Source organism: Oncorhynchus clarkii, chromosome 10 (genome assembly GCF_045791955.1).
Source record: "Oncorhynchus clarkii lewisi isolate Uvic-CL-2024 chromosome 10, UVic_Ocla_1.0, whole genome shotgun sequence".
In the NCBI taxonomy this organism is placed as follows: domain Eukaryota; kingdom Metazoa; phylum Chordata; class Actinopteri; order Salmoniformes; family Salmonidae; genus Oncorhynchus; species Oncorhynchus clarkii.
This window is the reverse complement of record NC_092156.1, coordinates 65675547-65697066: the sequence shown is the minus strand read 5'-3', so window position 1 is coordinate 65697066 and position 21520 is coordinate 65675547. Positions and strand designations below refer to the sequence as shown.

The 21520-nt window shown below is 44.9% G+C and overlaps 1 protein-coding gene across 6 annotated transcripts in view; it reads right to left on the bottom strand.

Moving 5' to 3' along the window:
- The window catches only part of LOC139419013 (lipopolysaccharide-responsive and beige-like anchor protein), a 313075-nt gene that overhangs the window by 236947 nt on the left and 54608 nt on the right, over window positions 1-21520 (bottom strand). For all 6 annotated transcript variants that reach the window (XM_071168828.1, XM_071168831.1, XM_071168830.1 and 3 more), the window contains exons 5-16: window positions 16285-16380; window positions 12812-12933; window positions 11439-11565; window positions 8729-8848; window positions 7478-7624; window positions 6984-7181; window positions 3993-4126; window positions 2647-2755; window positions 2027-2179; window positions 1265-1433; window positions 752-831; window positions 549-611 (exon numbers count right to left, since the gene is read on the bottom strand). In XM_071168828.1, the coding sequence (XP_071024929.1) occupies window positions 549-611; window positions 752-831; window positions 1265-1433; window positions 2027-2179; window positions 2647-2755; window positions 3993-4126; window positions 6984-7181; window positions 7478-7624; window positions 8729-8848; window positions 11439-11565; window positions 12812-12933; window positions 16285-16380 (1518 nt within the window). The remainder of the gene's footprint in view (window positions 1-548; window positions 612-751; window positions 832-1264; window positions 1434-2026; window positions 2180-2646; window positions 2756-3992; window positions 4127-6983; window positions 7182-7477; window positions 7625-8728; window positions 8849-11438; window positions 11566-12811; window positions 12934-16284; window positions 16381-21520) is intronic.

Here is a 21520-nt window from a genome sequence, read left to right as displayed (position 1 = left end):
TTAGTAATGGTCGCTACGGAAACAGATCATTAGTCATTGATAACGAATGTTGATGGAATGAATAATACACGGAAACAAGGGAATTATCTGATGAATGAACAATCCACAGAAGACTGCAGAGCTCCTGAAGGAGAGTGGTTAATCCCCTTGTTCCTGCAGGGATCATTCCTGCTTGTTTTACAGCACCATCATTTCTCTATGCATCACTGCAGTGTAAACACAGAGGCTTCTGTGAGCGAGGGCTTGGTGAAACTTGGCAACGGTTAAAAAGAGCCTGGTCGGTTCCCCGGCACAGTGTGATTGGTCTGTCTATCTATAGCAGAGAGGAGAGAGGGTCTGGGAGGCCGGAGCTGTTGGCTTAGAGTGCCACCTAGTGGCCAGTTTTATACCTCAAAACTGTAAAGGAGCATCGAGTAAGGACGAACAGGAATTCCTGAAGAGTGGACACTGCATGGTGCAGCAGCATACTCTTCACAATAAAGTATCTTTTGTATAAAAGTAGTGCACTGTATTGGACATGATATTTTGAATGATATTTTAGTTGTAACCTCATGCATGGTGAGCAGGTAATTGAGAATACTCTGAAGCTCATCTTCCTTCACTCCGTAATCCTGAAAATAGAGAGTGCAAAATATAAATCTAACTCTTCACCGATCATAGTTATTGTAGATTAATATTAGGTGTAAAAAGCCAAATATATATATATATTATTTTTAATATCATACAAGATTCTCATTACATACACACTAACCTTCATTATGAGTTGTTTCACAAACAGCAGCAGAAAAGCTCTGAGAGAGTGGATCTCCTTCTGATTGGGTCTCGGACCGTCTACACACAGACACACAACGACACACACACACAACGACACACACACACGCACGCGCGCGCAGACACGCGCGCGCAGACACAAAGTCATTGGAGAAGGTCTGTTTTCAAAAGGATGTTATTTAGGACGCGATGCAGAGCGCACAGCTGTAGGTAGACAATACAACATGTTTATTCTAGGTTTAGCAGACAACAGAGGTACAAGAAGGACAGGAAAGCACATTCTGCAGGGGACACAAAGGACTGGATGTTCAACTTCCATGGCAACACTACAGCAACACTGGTCTGGGGGAGGAGAGGTATCGGTCTGTATCAGTGTGTGTAGAAAAGTGTGTGTTAATGGAAATATGAAAGAGTACGGTGTGTGTGTGTGTGTGTGTGTGTGTGTGTGTGTGTGTGTGTGTGTGTGTATGTAGGCATGTGTGTGTTCTCTTACCGAGGCCCTTGGGCGTGACTCCGCTGCGGTCCTGGGGGTTGACGACCCAGTAGTAGTACTTGAGCGTGTGCATGACCTGCAGTACCGTGCCCACCCTGCGGATGGCGTTGTAGATGGTCACAGTGCTGATGAACTCGGTCGACAGGTAGGTGTACAACACCAACTGCACCTGGGGGGTGAATGCACACACACACACACACACAAACGTAAGAACACACACACTCGACTAACCGATGCCCCCGCACATTGACTCTGTACCGGTACCCCCTGTATATAGCCTCGCTATTGTTATTTTACTACAGCTCTTGAATGATTTGTTACTTCATATATTATTATTATTATTATTATTATAGATATTTTTTTTCACTTATCTATTACTTATTTTTCTTAAAACGGCATTGTTGGTTAAGGGCTTGTCTTTCACTGTAAGGTCTACATTCGGCGCATGTGATTTGATTTGAGGTGAAAAACCCAGCATGAGGTGAGGCAGAAATAAAATTCAATAGCCTAACCGACTGAATGGTGGGCTGTCGCTCTCATGTACTGGAGGAGAGATACAAGGAACAGAGTATGAAAGGATGATGGTGGGATGGACAGAGGTGGGTGGGTGTGTGTGCCTGTCTACACGTCACATGTGTCCGTGCATGTGTGTGCCTTCATGTGCTTGCACAACTGTGTCCTTGACTGTGTGTCGCCGTGACTGTGTGTGTCACCGTGCATGCGTCTACCTGCCGCCCTGTGCCAGTACCTCTCCTCTCTTACCTTGGCAGGGGCATGGATCCAGATGGCAGGGTTGAACAGGATGTGGTCACACAGCTGCTTGAGCAGCAGGACGCCGTTCTGCAGGTTGCTGAGGTAACGGGCGAAGGCCAGCACGATGTCCAGCACGGACCGAGTAACATGCACCTTGGAAGACTACAGAGGAGGGAGGAGGAAGGGAGGGAGCAGAGGACATCCACAGAGAGAAAGGTGAATCAGGTTAACTCTGTGTCTAACAAGCCCACTAGCTTGTTAGCAGCACTGTGACCTCTAAATGCAGCTAAGCAATTAGGGCCATAGATGTAAATAGACTTTAGAGTAACCTATATACCTGACCACACACACGCAGACACAATCAACAAGATACCAGATGTAGGGGCGTTTAGCACTGGTCTCAGAACAGACAAATGCAGTATGGAATTGGAGGGCACAGCACTGAGGCTGAAGGACAGACAGCTCACTATCTGCTCCTCTCTGATGTAATGGACAGAGTGCTGGGAAATCATATTATCCACCTTTCAATTTCAGCACAGAACAGCAATTAGGACAGACGAGAGGAAGACTGCAGAGTGTGAATGTGTCTCTGGCGAGGGGGGTGGTGGTGTGTGTATCACGTCTCTCACCTTCTCCAGGGTGTAACCGATGACCAGGAAGCCCTTGCAGGCCAGGACCTGCTCTTGCATAGCCACAGAGTTCTTCAGCAGCTCCATCACAAAGGACAGCAAAGTGCAACTGGGGGGGAGAGAGAGAGAGAGACAGAGAGAGAGTGGTTAGCTGCTGAGTAAGACTTGCCCCTTACAGGGTATATCCTATAGTAATGGATAATATAATGAGGGTGTCACCATTCTACCATTCTGCAGTGAGAACACAATCTATGCAACACCTTCCCCTTGAGGGCAGACAAAAGTCACAAAGCCATGATTGAGAACATCACTCAAGGACTAGGGCACTAATATTCACAGCTGGTATCCAGGTTTAGTGAGTAGGACAAGACAACATCACTCAAGGACTAGGGCACTAATATTCACAGCTGGTATCCAGGTTTAGTGAGTAGGACAAGACAACATTACTGAAGGACTAGGGCACTAATATTCACAGCTGATATCCAGGTTTAGTGAGTAGGACAAGACAACATCACTGAAGGACTAGGGCACTAATATTCACAGCTGGTATCCAGGTTTAGTGAGTAGAACAAGACAACATCACTCAAGGACTAGGTCACTAATATTCACAACTGGTATCCAGGTTTAGTGAGTAGGACAGGACAACATCACTGAAGGACTAGGGCACTAATATTCACAACTGGTATCCAGGTTTAGTGAGTAGAACAAGACAACATCACTCAAGGACTAGGGCACTAATATTCACAACTGGTATCCAGGTTTAGTGAGTAGGACAAGACAACATCACTCAAGGACTAGGTCACTAATATTCACAACTGGTATCCAGGTTTAGTGAGTAGGACAGGACAACATCACTCAAGGACTAGGGCACTAATATTCACAACTGGTATCCAGGTTTAGTGAGTAGGACAAGACAACATCACTCAAGGACTAGGGCACTAATATTCACAACTGGTATCCAGGTTTAGTGAGTAGGACAAGACAACATCACTCAAGGACTAGGGCACTAATATTCACAGCTGGTATCCAGGTTTAGTGAGTAGGACAAGACAACATTACTGAAGGACTAGGGCACTAATATTCACAACTGGTATCCAGGTTTAGTGAGTAGGACAAGACAACATTACTGAAGGACTAGGGCACTAATATTCACAGCTGGTATCCAGGTTTAGTGAGTAGGACAAGACAACATTACTGAAGGACTAGGGCACTAATATTCACAGCTGGTATCCAGGTTTAGTGAGAAAGTTTTCTCCCACATGGCTACGCACAGATGTGTACAGTATTTTAAAAGAACTTAATAAAGTCAATCAATCGACGAATAGAATAAGACAGTAGTCCACTACCAGACAGAGGTGTCCAGTTCATCGCTGGTGTGCTGGAGGTGATCCAGCTGTGCAAACAGGGGGAAGAGGACCTGCACTCCCCCGATGGAGTGGATGGCACTCTGGACCGAATGGGTCACCACAGCCTTCACATCCTGAAGAAGGGAGAAAAACATACACAAGGATCAGGGGTAGAAATGGGCAGCAGGGTAGCCTAGTGGTTAGTATTGTATAGTGTTGGACTAGTAACCGGAAGGTTGAAAGTTCAAACCCCCGAGCTGACAAGGTACAAATCTGTCGTTCTGCCCCTGAACAGACAGGCACTGTTCCTAGGCCGTCATTGAAAATAAGAATTTGTTCTTAACTGACTTGCCTAGTTAAATAAAGGTAAAATAAATGAAAAGAAATAGAGTGCACTACTTTTGAAGAGAGAAATACGGTAGAATCAGAACCCTATGGACTGGAGACAAAGGCTGGGTCTTGTCAGGCTGCTTCTGCTTTCGTCTCAGGTGGAAAACAACGCGGATTGGAAGCGGTGTCCCATTTCTCCCTTGTACATCTGGTGTGGTGTTGAAAACACAGCATAACTCCTCTGAACATCTGTCTCCTTTACAGCACTATTACACCTGTCGCTAACGGTGACGGGCTGAGTGGCGGGCACGTTACCGCGACGTTGAGTTAGTCTCTGAGGCAACGTGGCTCAGGTGTCTAGTCTGCTTACCCTGATGAGGGTTTTGCTAAATGAGTTCTGTGGATAGAATATTTCCGACATTTCTTACAGTCAGATCCCACAGCAGCTAAATGTGCTATTATGAGCAAGGCCCTTTTCCTCGTGCGTTTACGGTTCCGTCTACCAACTAAACAACCATGTATGGAATACTGACAATGTGCTAATAAATACTAAACATGTTGACCTAAACAGAGGGTGGGAATGAGGAATAATATAGGAAATGATTAGTCTACAGGAGATGGGGTCTGTGTGTGTGTGTGTGTGCGTGCGTGTACAAACACACAGGCCGAGCTGCCTCAGAAAGACAAAGGAGCTCATGCGTTGACTAAACGCGCTGTGAGGCTCAGAGACAAAACTCAACTGCAGTGAGAGAGACAATAGGAGAATTCAAAGTAATTCAATAAAAAGGACAGCAGTGTGTGTGTGTGTGTGTGTGTGTGTGTGTGTGTGTGTGTGTGTGTGTGTGTGTGTGTGTGTGTGTGTGTACTGCCAAGGTCTTCCTAATGTGCATTTAAATCAGGTGTGCAGGTGACCTTCTGCGATAAAGAAAGTCAAAAATATGGATTTGAATGAGAGTTGGAGAGAAATACATTTGTGAAGCACTTTCATTACAGTACTCGTCATCTAGTTGTTGCTACCTGGAACTTACATGGTAACAAGTAGCCACCAGAACGTGCCAATTTACTTTACCTCATAAATAAATTAACTCATCATCCTCAGTAACTACAAGGTCAAATAAAGTATTGTATAATATAATAAAGTGCTTAAAGAAAACACCACCTTGGTTCAATATGGAAACGACTGGTAGGCAGATCTAATTCTGTAATAAGAACAGGGTAGTGTTCTGTTCCCAGCCTGCTAGCCAGCCAGGTGCAGAGTGGTCCATTCTCACCTCTATCTTAAAGGAACAATCCACCCAAAAACACTCATTCCTTTCGTTTACAGTGTTAAATAACACCACTATGTGAGAACAATATTTTTTGTGAACAAATGTTTCATTTTAGCTTTATAAAAAGTTTGGTAGCAACATGGAAAATCGTTGTGGAAGTCTGTTGTAGCTCAAGTTTACTACAAAATCCACAATGCAATGCTCTCTACGGGCTGGCTGGATAGCTAGCTAGCAAACGTAGCAACACACAATAATACCAAACGCAAAATAAGCATGTGAAGTACCTAGTTTGCTGTAAAATCCCCTAAACAAACTGCTCTATCAATGTAGGAGACTACAACCTCACTATGTTCAACCTGCAGATCGATGTCAAATCAAATGTATTTGTCACATACACGTGTTTAGCAGATGTTATTGTGGGTGTAGCGAAATGCTTGTGTTTCTAGCTCCGACAGTGCAGTAATATCTAACAAGTAATATCAAACAATTTCAAAAACAATACACACACATTTAAAGTAAAGGAATGGAATTAAGAATATATCAATATTTGGATGAGCAATGTCAGAGCGGCATAGACTAAGATACAGTAGAATAGGATAGAATACAGTACATACATAACAGAATGGGGAATGCAAAATATGTGAACATTATTAAAGTGACTAGTGTTCCATTATTAAAGTGGCCAGTGATTTAAAGTCTATGTATATGTGCCTCATCGAGTGGAGTCTGAAATTCAGCACCGGCAGATATACTTTTGAGGAGATGGGAAACGTTGCCCATGCTACATCAATGGGCCGCGCGGTGCATTCTGGGCGATTCTGGGACAAGGAGTTGGATACGTTCCCAACCAGCAGACTCGTTGGATTCCTATCTCCTTTCTCTAATCTCTATGACAACGGCACCATGCAATGCACCCTGGACTAAAGAGGCAGGCAAATGGGAAAACTGTGCTAGACCCTCCGTAAAATTACACAATTGTAGAGGTAGGAATATCACAGAAATATGATCAATGGCTCATTGGAGAGAAGATATCCTCCCGAATTATGACTTTGGCCAGTATTGAAATCTGACATGTATGATAGACATTTTGGCGATCTAAAAGTCGTATTCCTATTAACTTTCAGTGCAGTGAGAGTGACTATCACGGTGCTACGTCTTACAAGACAGACTTCTGCCTGCTTGAATGGCAATAATGGCAATGAAATCATGAAATGACTCAGGGAATCGATAGAACATCACTCAGAGATGCACAAATACAATATAACATTCAAAATGGGTGATTTCTAGCTTAGATGGTTTACATTCTGGTGCAGTAGCATTGCCAAAACCAAATTTCTATGTGTTTGTGTGTGTGTGTGTGTCTGTGTGTGTGTGTGTGTGTGTGTGTCTGTACCTGCAGCATGAGTGCGTGTGGCGAGTGGACGAAGATGGAGGCGTTGTCCTTGGGGGAGGACTCCAGGCACAGCTGAGCGTCGGTGGCGCGGGGGTTGTAGGAGAAGGAGATGCCAGAGGACAGCTTGCCGTCGTACAGTAGGGTCTTGTGGTGCTCAGCAAACAGGAGGTCACTCTCAGCCTTGTACTTGAACGTGCCCTGAGAGAGACGGCAGAGAGGTCGTGAGTGACAGGCAGGAGACTTGAGTGTGACTTTCATTTATATTTTTCTGTTCAGTTTAAACCTTACACACTACTAGTGATAGTCTGTAGTGTATCTTGAAATAATTAATGATAGGAGAAAGGAGGAAGATCCACAATCATTAATGTTTCACATCAAATTGATGAGTGCAGACCGACCTTGTTTGATCTATTGGGGTATCCAAATGTCAGGGCGTTTTGGAATAGTGGGACTACTGAATACTGCATGATGACTGGGCTTTGGCCTCTACCTACCTTGTAACCAGGCCCCAGCTGGTAGATGGCCAGGATCTGGGCTGCACTGAGGGCCTCGCCAAACAGATACACCGCCCCCATCTGACCACAGAACACACGGTTGGCATCCGCCGTCTCTGACGAACCCAGGAAACACTTGTCGAAAGTCTGAAGGGAGGAAGGAAGGAAACAAGGAAGAAAACAGGGAAGGAGAATTGAACAAGCGTTAATAAAGAGAACTATGACAACTCAAACAGCATGAATGAGTGTGAATCAACACACCATCGGCATACAGAGAACATACATCTCTATTCATCTGTTCTCTCCTGTATGTTTCCTAGAGCATGTGTAAATAGGCAGGGGATGAGCTTAGCATTGTTATCAAGGAGGGAGAGGTATCTCAATCAGCCATGTCTACTGTAGGGTATCGAGGCCCTCTGTGACACTGTAACGCCAAGAGGATTGCATTAGAAAAGCATCTTCATTTGGTTAAAAGCTGACGTGAGAATCTTGTTTTCGCATGAGAGAGAGAGAGAAAAAGCATTCTGGAGAACCATGACAGAATCTCATACATACGAGTATATCTTCAGCTACACAACTCATTATGCCACTCATCTCCCTCCCGTGTTACAGACCCAGTTCTATCCATGTGAGAGGGGGGGGGGGGGGGGGGGGGGGGAGAGAAAAAAGAAAAAGAGAGAGAGAGAGAGATAGAAAAATAAAGAGAGAAAGAGAGAGGCAGAGAGAGAGGCAGAGAGAGAGGCAGAGAGAGAGGCAGAGAGAGAGGTAGAGAGATAAAGGGAGTGATTTCACCCCGGAGCCCTCTGTCAGCTGAGACAGTGATTATATCAATCAATCAGCAAGAGTGGGGCCTTTGGGGAGGTGCTGTCCTCTTCTAACAACCTGTACTGCAGTAACAATGGGTCTCCGTGGTATATCAATCACAACATATACCATACGTCTTTGTGTGGAAACTTTTTTATGCAAAGCACAATGGTTCAAATTGAAGAATTCTGGATGGACAGCTTCAAGGCTTTCTTGTTGATTGATTGATGACTTCAGATAAATGTTTTGATTGCTAATTGGCATCAAAATATACTTTTGGTTATACACATGCATAACAACCACTAGCACAACTTCTAGGTTCAGCTGTATTCCATTACACAGAATACATGGGTAGGAATGGTTGTGTGAGAGTAGAGGTTTGTGGTTACTACAGGAATAACATTATAACAACGATGATCAGTATAGTATGGATCGATTGCTACTTACGTCGCTGGTGTTGACGAACCAGGTGATTTCTCCGTAGGAGGCGAGCTCTCCATTGACGTAGCAGCTGATCTCACTGTTCTTCCAGCGGTTGTAGACGTGAACGATGGTCACCATGTACCACTGAAACAACAACAACACAGAACAACTTAACCACCATGGTTAACCATCTCAGCCTACAGTATTTATGCTGCAGTAGTTTATGTGTCGGGGGGCTAGGGTCAGTTTGTTATATCTGGAGTACTTCTCCTGTCCTATTCGGTGTCCTGTGTGAATCTAAGTGTGCGTTCTCTAATTCTCTCCTTCTCTCTTTCTTTCTCTCTCTCAGAGGACCTGAGCCCTAGGACCATGCCCCAGGACTACCTGACATGATGACTCCTTGCTGTCCCCAGTCCACCTGGCTGTGCTGCTGCTCCAGTTTCAACTGTTCTGCCTTATTATTATTCGACCATGCTGATCATTTATGAACATTTGAACATCTTGGCCATGTTCTGTTATAATCTCCACCCGGCACAGCCAGAAGAGGACTGGCCATCCCACATATGCTCTCTCTAATTCTCTCTTTCTTTCTCTCTCTCAGAGGACCTGAGCCCTAGGACCATGCCCCAGGAATACCTGACATGATGACTCCTTGCTGTCCCCAGTCCACCTGACCGTGCTGCTGCTCCAGTTTAAACTGTTCTGCCTTATTATTATTCGACCATGCTGGTCATTTACGAACATTTGAACATCTTGGCCATGTTCTGTTATAATCTCCACCCGGCACAGCCAGAAGAGGACTGGCCACCCCACATAGCCTGGTTCCTCTCTAGGTTTCTTCCTAGGTTTTGGCCTTTCTAGGGAGTTTTTCCTAGCCACCGTGCTTCTACACCTGCATTGCTTAACCACCATGGTCACCATGTACCACTGAAACAACAACACACAACAACTTAACCACCATGGTCATCATGTACCACTGAAACAACAACAACCATGGCCACCATGTACCACTGAAACAACAACACACAACAACTTAACCACCATGGTCACCATGTACCACTGAAACAACAACAACTTAACCACCATTGGTCATTACGTACCACAAACAACAACAGCTTAACCACCAAATGGTAATTATGTACCACTGAAAAAACAACAACTTAACCACCATTGGTCATTATGTACCACAAACAACAACAGATTAACCACCTATGGTCATTATGTACCAATGAAACAACAACAACTTAACCGCCGTGGTCACCATGTACCACTGAAACAACAACAACTTAACCACCATGGTCACCATGTACCACTGAAAGACAAACAACAACTTAACCACCATGGTCACCATGTACCACCATGTACCACTGAAACAACAACAACTTACCACCATTGGCCATTATGTACCACTGAAACAACAACAACTTAACCACCATTGGTAATTATGTACCACAAACAACAACGTAACCACCAATGGTCATTATGTACCATTGAAACAACAACAACTTAACCACCATTGGCCATTATGTACCACACACAACAACAGCTTAACCACCAATGGTCATTACGTACCACTGAAACAACAACAGCTTAACCACCAATGGTCATTACGTACCACTGAAACAACAACAACTTAACCACCATTGGCCCTTATGTACCACTGAAACAACAACAACTTAACCACCATTGGTCATTATGTACCACAAACAACAACAGCTTAACCACCAATGGTAATTATGTACCACTGAAACAACAACTTAACCACCATTGGCCATTACGTACCACTGAAACAACAACAACTTAACCACCATTGGCCATTATGTACCACTGAAACAACAACAACTTAACCACCATTGGTCATTATGTACCACAAACAACAACAGCTTAACCCCCAATGGTAATTATGTACCACTGAAACAACAACAACTTAACCACCATTGGCCATTATGTACCACAGAAACAACAACAACTTAACCACCATTGGTCATTATATACCACTGAAACAACAACTTAATTTTAGCCTCATTCCTAGCTGCGTAGTGTACCACTGAAACAACAACTTAATTTTAGCCTCATTCCTGGCTGCCTTCACAGAGTTACCCTTCGGAGACATGGGACATCGCCCGATCAGCTCCTAAACCCCTTGGGCTACAATCCCACCTACATCGGCTGCTCAGATTTCTGTCAGACATTGCAAGAATCCAGTGAAATAGGTTATTAGAGTTACCAGGCAGACAGCTTGGGAGATAAGACCGACCGTGGAATACAGAGGCCTAAAGATAGAATGAGGTTCTGAGTCTGAGGAGGAAGTAGAGTAGCGTTGTTCCACTCCGGGGATAACAAGGGGAGTTTTAATTGGCCAGGGGCACCATGGATCTCACAGATGCTGTTGGGCTTGACTGGGTCTGGGTGCTATGGTCTGGCTGTGTGTCGTGCCCCATTACATCATCCCTCTCTCTCGTTCCTGCTATCCTTTTTTCACTGTTCTGCTCTGACATTACTGGCCCCCAGAGGAAGGGCCAAATGACTATGCTTCAACCCAAAGGGCCTAGACGAGAGGGCAGTGTATGTGTACTATGCCTGCGTACAATTTGTTCTCTGTGTGTCCTATGCGAAAGAGAACATGTTTGTGTGTCCTACTTAGCACGTGTTTCTATGTTTTATGAGTGCTAGGTTTGTGCGTCTCTCCCACAGGACTGTGTCTGTCTGTCGGCCGGCCTCGCCGTCTGCCTACCTTCTGTGGTTTGAAGTCATATTTCACACAGTGCTGGAATCCCTTCCCCTTGGACTTTAACGAGGTCACAATCAAACAGCCGCCCACAAAGTGTGCAGAGTATCCCAGACCTTTGTTGGTGCGAAAACTACAGGAAGAGAGGGAAGAAAAAGAAAAGAGACAGAAAAAACAGATTTCAGTTAGTGAGCGTGACGGCTCACTTTAACACAGTCTAACACTCAAGGGCAGACCAAGAGAGACAAGTCAACCTGCCAATAAATCATTCAAACATACAAATTTAAAAAACACTTTGAAAACGGAGGAGAGACAGAGATGGCGAAAGCCTCAATCATTTGTCAACTTCACAACAAATTCCCATTTGTGGGTGTCTGTGTTCTGAGCGATCAGGGGCCCCGGCGGTCGCTGTGTGTGATTTAGTGAACTAATCTCTTTTTAAAAAGGGCAGAGTCTGAAGGAGTTTTACTACAGACTTTTCTGCCTCTAGCTGGCTGGCTGTGTGTGGTTGGTTATCACTTTCAGAAGGCCCACCAAACAGAAGGCCGACCAAATCCCGGCACATCAATTAGATTTTTTGACAGAAATTAATTATCGGCTGAAAATAGGAACGAGTGAGGCACTGATTTACTGTCCCTGAGAGAGGGAGGGAAGAATGGAGAGAGGAAAGAGTAAGGGGAGAGAGAGAGAAAGAGGAGAGAGAGAGGAGAGAGAGGAGAGAGGAGAGAGGGAGGAAAGAGTAAGAGGAGAGAAGAGAGAGAAAGAGAGAAGGATGAGAGAGAGAAGGATGAGAGAGAGGTAAATGGAAACGGAGAGGGAGAGGCATTGCATGAGTATGCCTACTTCATCTGGTAGTGTGTGTGTGTGTGTGTGTGTGTGTGTGTGTGTATTAAGTCTCTCTCTGATGTCAGTTTTTTTTTTACAATTTGGGGATGACGTCATCCTACAATTTGATGAACAAGGGGAAAAAAATCAAATATCTTTCCTTGGCGTGCAAATACAGTATACACACACACACACACACACACACACACACACACACACACACACACACACACACACACAGAGAGAGAGAAAGGGAACAACGGTATGAGCCAAATTCTATTTGAATACACCTGAATAATATCGGATTATCCATACAAAATGTATACATGGGTATCAAGTCAGGAGATGAGTAAAGACATCATTTGCATAGAGAAAGAGAACAGATCAAGCAGCAGTAAGTTGTGTCAGTGTTAGCCTGGGTGTACGAGACTGACTACATTAGTCGGTGGCTACAGACTGACTGGTCAACAAATCACAATGATTCGCCATTTAGGATGCAAGGTGATTCCTAGTCAGTCTACAGTCGCCGAGCTGATCTCCAACATGTAACTCACCAGTACAGGTAAGGCTTGTCCTTGTCAACATTGATGTTGTTGATTGGATCCATGCGGAGCCACGTGTGGAAGGTGAATCCACTCTGGTACGGCCATTTGGCTATAGGGGGCAGAGCTATAGCCTGTGAGGAGACAAACGGTGAGCTCAATGAGTTGAGAAAGAATGTTTTAGAAATAGGATAGTGAGTAGTGTGACCAAGACTACAGTGGGTCCAAGAAGGAAGGGATGGAGTTGTTCATGTGTGTGTCTATCCAGAGGGCTTCCTGCCTCATTAGCCAGATTCACAGCAAGGGGAAGACGTGCGCTTCGTGCTCAGTCTCCACTGCACACACACCAATCACAGACCCTCTTATGGCGGCCCAGAGCTCACCCTCACCAAAGGGCACCGTTACCATGGCAATGGAAGGGTACACAGAGACATACAGTGCACACACACACTCTGTCTCTACATACAATGTGAGTGTTCCAGACAGCTATTGAAAGACAAAATGTGAGCAGACATGATTATCTAGCCCAGGTACTGTACAGTCAAATGTACCATGGCCACATACAGGTGAAGACAGCATTCAGGTGAGACTCATTGAGAAAATAGTGAAGGGTAAAGGTCCTAGAAGGACATACACAGTTAAAACGTAGCATACATAAGGCTATGACGTCGTCCTTCATGAAAACGGAAACATTTATTTGCAAATTATGGTGGAAAATAAGTATTTGGTCACCTACAAACAAGCAAGATTTCTGGCTCTCGCAGTCCTGTAACTTCTTCTTTAAGAGGCTCCTCTGTCCTCCACTCATTACCTGTATTAATGGCACCTGTTTGAACTTATCAGTATAAAAGACACCTATCCACAACCTCAAACAGTCACACTCCAAACTCCACTATGGCCAAGACCAAAGAGCTGTCAAAGGACACCAGAAACAAAATTGTAGACCTGTACCAGGTTGGGAAGACTGAATCTGCAATAGGTAAGCAGCTTGGTTTGAAGAAATCAACTGTGGGAGCAATTATTAGGAAATGGAAGACATACAAGACCACTGATAATCTCCCTCGATCTGGGGCTCCACGCAAGATCTCACCCCGTGGGGTCAAAATTATCACAAGAACGGTGAGCAAAAATCCCAGAACCACACGGGGGGACCTAGTGAATGACCTGCAGAGAGCTGGGACCAAAGTAACAAAGCCTACCATCAGCAAGGGCATTGAATATGAAACGTGGCTGGGTCTTTCAGCATGACAATGATCCCAAACACACCGCCCAGGCAACGAAGGAGTGGATTTGTAAGAAGCATTTCAAGGTCCTGGAGTGGTCTAGCCAGTCTCCAGATCTCAACCCCATAGAAAATCTTTGGAGGGAGTTGAAAGTCCATTTTGCCCAGCAACAGCCCCAAAACATCACTGCTCTAGAGGAGATCTGCATGGAGGAATGGGCCAAAATACCAGCAACAGTGTGTGAAAACCTTGTGAAGACTTACAGAAAACATTTGACCTCTGTCGTTGCCAACCAAGGGTATATAACAAAGTATTGAGATAAACTCGTGTTATTGACCAAATACTTATTTTCCACCATAATTTGCAAAATAATTAATAAAAAAATCCTACAATGTGATTTTCTGGATTTTTTTTCTCATTTTGTCTGTCATAGTTGAAGTGTACCTATGATGAAAATTACAGGCCTCTCATCTTTTTAAGTGGGAGAACTTGCACAATTGGTGGCTGACTAAATACTTTTTCCCCCATTGTATGAGATCATAGCTGGGACTACGTCTGATAAGTTGTCATCCTTCATTACCTTGAAGACGTCAGCAAGAGCATCTTAACTGAGTTAGTGAAGCTAAGTCCACACTTTTAAACCCATTGATACCAGGAAGTGTATTATAAAACTGCTCTATTTTAAGAGAAAGAGAGGGGTATAACAGAACATTCCCAGGGGACTTATATGTTATACTTTCACTCACTAAATCACATGGCTGGCTGAATGGCTGGATAGATAAAAAAAGGTATTGGAAAAAGCAGCTTAGGGATTGCTGCTATAAGAAGGAAGGGGTGAGAATGAGTTCGGAGACGGCTAGGAGCATTAGAATGAAGGGAGAAGAAGAACAGAGGAAGACTGCTAGGAGCATTAGAATGAAGAGAGGAGAAGAACAGAGGAAGACTGCTAGGAGCATTAGAATGAAGGGAGGAGAAGAACAGAGGGAAGACTGATAGGAGCATTAGAATGAAGGGAGAAGAAGAACAGAGGAAGACTGCTAGGAGCATTAGAATGAAGGGAGGAGGGGAACAGAGGAAATACTGCTAGGAGCATTAGAATGAAGAGAGGAGAAGAACAGGGAAGACTACTAGGAGCATTAGAATGAAGGGAGGAGAAGAACAGAGGGAAGACTGCTAGGAGCATTAGAATGAAGGGAGGAGAAGAACAGAGGGAAGACGGCTAGGAGCATTAGAGTGAAGAGAGGAGAAGAACAGAGGGAAGACGGCTAGGAGCATTAGAATGAAGGACTGAGAAGAACAGAGGGAAGACAGCTAGGAGCATTAGAATGAAGGGAGGAGAAGAACAGAGGGAAGACTGCTAGGAGCATTAGAATGAAGGACTGAGAAGAAGAACAGAGACGGCTAGGAGCATTAGAATGAACAGAGGAGAAGAACAGGGAAGACTGCTAGGAGCATTAGAATGAAGGGAGGAGGAGAACAGAGGGAAGACTGCTAGGAGCATTAGAATGAAGGGAGGAGAAGAACAGAGGGAAGACTGATAGGAGCATTAGAATGAAGGGAGGAGAAGGAGAACAGAGGGAAGACTGCTAGGAGCATTAGAATGAAGGACTGAGAAGAAGAACAGAGACGGCTAGGAGCATTAGAATGAACAGAGGAGAAGAACAGAGAAGACTGCTAGGAGCATTAGAATGAAGGGAGGAGGAGAACAGAGGGAAGACTGCTAGGAGCATTAGAATGAAGGGAGGAGAAGGAGAACAGAGGAAGATTAGCTAGCATCTGTGCGCCTCCTCTCTTCCCATGCTGCTTATTCAACACACACAGAAACACAGTATGACCCAAGCTACATATGGTTGGTAAACCTTGGCATTATAGGATATAGAAGCCAAGATGTGTGCTGGGTCAGAGCTTATAGGCAATTCAGGATGCATTATCTTAGTTATTGCTAATGCGTCCGGCCTTGGATCATGTGGGAAGTCGAGCACAAGAGGATGTAGCCCCTTTAGAAGCTATCCAGAGGTGCTGTAAATACCACTACCTTACCGTAGACACTGTGTTCACCGAGACTCATACCAGTCACTACAAGTCTGACACAACTTTTACCTTACATAGTGCACTACTTGAACAGTGCTTAGGGGAATAGTGTCGTAACAGGTGTAGCGTCAGACTGTAGTCTAGTTGGGTGGTGAGTACTACACTGTCTTCTAACGATCAGTCAGACTCCGGTATACATGTGGAGGTGTATTGAGTTGTCACTGTACTCACAGCAGCACTCTTCCCTGGGAAGCTGAAGAAGGAGTCAGGTCCGTTCCGGTGGGCCATGCTCCTCAGGACAGACAGCAGCTTCACCGCATGGGGAGGCTGGAGGGAAGAACACGCACAAGATGAGAGGCAACAGACTTTGATGAGGGTGCACCGCATACACAAGTACTTTAATGTAAAGCCACAGTGCAGTCGGGAGAGTATTCAGACACCTTCCCTGTTCCCACATTTTGTTACGTTACAGCCTTATTCTAAAAGTGATGAAATAGAAAAAATCCTCAATCTACACACAATACCCAATAAAGACAAAGCAAAAACAGGTTTTTATACATTTTTGCAAATGTATTACAAATACAAATCTTATTTACATAAGTATTCAGACCCTTCACAATGAGACTAATTTGAGCTCCGGTGCATCCTGTTTCCGTTGATCATCCTTGAGATTTTTCTACGACTTGTTTGGGTACCATCTGTTGTAAATTCAATTGATTGGACATGATTTAGAGAGACCTGTCTATTTCAGGTCCCAGAGCTGACTGTACATATCAGAGCAAAAACCAAGCCATGAGGTGGATGGAATTGTCTGTAGAGCTCCGAGACAGGATTGTCGAGGCACAGATCTGGGGAAGGGTACCAAAACATTTCTGCAGCATTGAAGGTCCCCAAGAACACAGTGGCCTCCATCATTCTTAAATGGAAAAAGTTTAGAACAACCAAGACTCTTCCTAGAGCTGGCCGCCATGCCAAACTGAGCAATCGGTGGGAAAGGGCTTGGTCATGGAGGTGAACAAGAACACGATGGTCACTCTGACAGAGATCTAGAGTTCCTCTGTGGAGATGGGAGAACCTTCCAGAAGGACAACCATCTCTGCCAAGCGCCACGTCTTGAGGAAACCTGGCACCATCTCTAAGATGAAGCATGGTGGTGGCAGCATCATGCTGTGGGGACATTTTTCAGTGGCAGGGACTGAGAGATTAGTCAGGATCGAGGGATAGATGAACGGAGCAGAGATATCCGTGACGAAAACCTGCTACAGACAGCTCAGGACCTCAGACACACAGCCAAGACAACGCAGGAATCCAACCTGACAGAGCTTGAGAGGATCTACAGAGAAGAATGGGAGAAACCCCCCAAATACAGGTGTGCCAAGCTTGTAGTGTCATACCCAAGAAGAGTTGAGGCTGTAATCGCTGCCAAAGGTGCTTTAGCAATGTACTGAGTAAAGGGTCTGAATACTTAGGTACATTTTCTAAAATGTCTAAAAACCTATTTTTGCTTTGCCATTAAGGGATATTGTGTGTCGATTGAGGAGGAAAAAAACAATTGAAACAATTTTAAAATAAGGCGGCAACGTAACAAAATGTGGAAAAAGGCAAGGGCTGTCTAAATACTTCAACACACCAACATCTCCACAACTACAGAGTCCAGGTCTATTTTCTGCTTTTCTATATTGACCTCTACTAACCAAGTCAACATCTCCACAACTACAGAGTTCAGGTCTATTTTCTGCTTTTCTATATTGACCTCTACTAACCAAGTCAACATCTCCACAACTACAGAGTCAAGATCTATTTTCTGCTTTTCTATATTGACCTCTACTAACCAAGTCAACATCTCCACAACTACAGAGTCCAGATCTATTTTCTGCTTTTCTACATTGACCTCTACTAACCAAGTCAACATCTCGTTGAGAACTCTCTAGAGACATTATACTGAGAATGCAGTAGTTCTGTTGATCTACTTTACATTCCCGTTGATGCTGCAAGGTCACCCGCTTTAGATCAGACCCCCTTCCTTTCAACCCAAATGTAAATCAAAACCCACAGAACCGTGATCAACGTTGATAAACTTCCATAATATATTGATGAGCTTTTCTTCCGACAAGGCCTCTGTCAGTTTAATTTCTGTGGAGGCTGCAGTAAGCATATCACACTGTGTTCACTCTGTTCAAATCCTGTGATGGAGAGACTCCTGATAGACGCATCATCTCTTGCCAACCCCCTCAGATAATATTTCACAGAGCTAGCAGAGTGTGAGTGTCTGAGTGTGTGTGTGTGGATGGAAATGGAGAAGCACAAAAGCAGATTGTCAACGAAAGGGGCAATCTGATTCCACACTGATCAATAGGCCTCCCTATTTATTTATTTATTTTTTATTTCACCTTTATTTAAACAGGTAGGCTAGTTGAGAACAAGTTCTCATTTACAACTGCGACCTGGCCAAGATAAAGCATAGCAGTGTGAACAGACAACAACAGAGAGTTACACATGGAGTAAACAATAAACAAGTCAATAACAGTAGAAAAAAATTAAAAAAGAGTCTATTTACATTGTGTGCAAAAGGCATGAGGAGGTAGGCGAATAATTACAATTTTGCAGATTAACACCGGAGTGATAAATGATCAGATGGTCATGTGCAGGTAGAGATACTGGTGTGCAAAAGAGCAGAAAAGTAAATAAATACAGTATGGGGATGAGGTAGGTAAATTGGGTGGGCTATTTACCGATGGACTATGTACAGCTGCAGCGATCGGTTAACTGCTCAGATAGCAGATGTTTAAAGTTGGTGAGGGAGATAAAAGTCTCCAACTTCAGCGGTTTTTGCAATTCGTTCGTCACAGGCAGCAGAGAACTGGAAGGAAAGGCAGCCAAATGAGGTGTTGGCTTTAGGGATGATCAGTGAGATACACCTGCTGGAACGCGTGCTACGGGTGGGTGTTGCCATCGTGACCAGTGAACTGAGATAAGGCGGAGCTTTACCTAGCATGGATTTGTAAATGACCTGGAGCCAGTGGGTCTGGCGACGAATATGTAGCGAGGGCCAGCCGACTAGAGCATACAGGTCGCAGTGGTGGGTGGTGTAAGGTGCTTTAGTAACAAAACGGATGGCACTGTGATAAACTGCAGTTTGCTGAGTAGAGTGTTGGAAGCTATTTTGTAGATGACATCGCCGAAGTCGAGGATCGGTAGGATAGTCAGTTTTACTAGGTTAAGTTTGGCGGCGTGAGTGAAGGAGGCTTTGTTGCGGAATAGAAAGCCGACACTAGATTTGATTTTAGATTGGAGATGTTTGATATGAGTCTGGAAGGAGAGTTTACAGTCTAGCCAGACACCTAGGTACTTATAGATGTCCACATATTCTAGGTCGGAACCATCAAGGGTGGTGATGCTAGTCCGGCGTGCGGGTGCAGGCAGCGAACGGTTGAAAAGCATGCATTTGGTTTTACTAGCGTTTAAGAGCAGTTGGAGGCCACGGAAGGAGTGTTGTATGGCATTGAAGCTCGTTTAGAGGTTAGATAGCACAGTGTCCAAGGAAGGGCCAGAAGTATACAGAATGGTGTCGTCTGCGTAGAGGTGGATCAGGGAATCACCCGCAGCAAGAGCAACATCATTGATATATACAGAGAAAAGAGTCGGCCCAAGAATTGAACCCTGTGGCACCCCCATAGAGACTGCCAGAGGACCGGACAACATGCCCTCCGATTTGACACACTGAACTCTGTCTGAGAAGAAGTTGGTGAACCAGGCGAGGCAGTCATTTGAGAAACTAAGGCTGTTGAGTCTGCCGATAAGAATATGGTGATTGACAGAGTCGAAAGCCTTGGCCAGGTCGATGAAGACGGCTGCACAGTACTGTCTTTTATCGATGGCGGTTATGATATCGTTTAGTCCCTTGAGCGTGGCTGAGGTGCACCCGTGACCGGCTCGGAAACCAGATTGCACAGCGGAGAAGGTACGGTGGGATTCGAAATGGTCAGTGATCTGTTTGTTGACTTGGCTTTCGAAGACCTTAGATAGGCAGGGCAGGATGGATATAGGTCTTTAACAGTTTGGGTCCAGGGTGTCTCCCCCTTTGAAGAGGGGGATGACTGCGGCAGCTTTCCAATCCTTGGGGATCTCAGACGATATGAAAGAGAGGTTGAACAGGCTGGTAATAGGGGTTGCGACAATGGCGGCGGATAGTTTCAGAAATAGAGGGTCCAGATTGTCAAGACCAGCTGATTTGTACGGGTCCAGGTTTTGCGGCTCTTTCAGAACATCTGCTATCTGGATTTGGGTGAAGGAGAAGCTGGGGAGGCTTGGCGAGTAGCTGCGGGGAGGGGCGGAGCTGTTGGCTGAGGTTGGAGTAGCCAGGAGGAAGGCATGGCCAGCCGTTGAGAAATGCTTGTTGAAGTTTTTGATTATCATGGATTTATTGGTGGTGACCGTGTTACCTAGCCTCAGTGCAGTGGGCAGCTGGGAGGAGGTGCTTTTGTTCTCCATGGATTTTACAGTGTCCCAGAACTTTTTGGAGTTAGATCTACAGGATGCAAATTTCTGCTTGAAAAGGCTGGCCTTTGCTTTCCTGACTGACTGCGTGTATTGGTTCCTGACTTCCCTGAACAGTCGCATATCTCGGGGCCTATTTGATGCTATTGCAGTCCGCCACAGGATGTTTTTGTGCTGGTCAAGCGCAGTCAGGTCTGGAGTGAACCAAGGGCTATTTCTGTTCTTCGTTCTGCATTTTTTGAACGGAGCATGCTTATCTAAGATGGTGAGGAAGTTACTTTTAAAGAATGACCAGGCATCCTCAACTGACGGGATGAGGTCAATATCCTTCCAGGATACCCGGGCCAGGTCGATTAGAAAGGCCTGCTCGCAGAAGTGTTTTAGGGAGCGTTTGACAGTGATGAGGGGTGGTCGTTTGACTGCGGATACAGGCAAGGAGGCAGTGATCGCTGAGATCCTGATTGAAGACAGTGGAGGTGTATTTGGAGGGCCAGTTGGTCAGGATAACGTCTATGAGGGTGCCCTTGTTTACAGATTTAGGGTTGTACCTGGTGGGTTCCTTGATGATTTGTGTGAGATTGGAGGGCATCTAGCTTAGATTGTAGGACTGCCCAAACTCTGAAGCTAGATGGGGGGGGACGATCAATTCACAAATGGTGTCCAGGGCACAGCTGGGAGCTGAGGGGGATCGGTAGCAGGCGGCAACAGTGAGAGACTTATTTCTGGAGAGAGTATTTTTTTAAATTAGTAGTTCGAACTGTTTGGGTATGGACCTGGAAAGTATGACATTACTTTGCAGGCTCTCTCTGCAGTAGACTGCAACTCCTCCCCCTTTGGCAGTTCTATCTTGACGGAAAATGTTATAGTTGGGTATGGAAATCTCCAACATTTTGGTGGCCTTCCTAAGCCAGGATTCAGACACGACAAGGACATCAGGGTTGGCAGAGTGTACTAAAGCAGTGAGTAAATT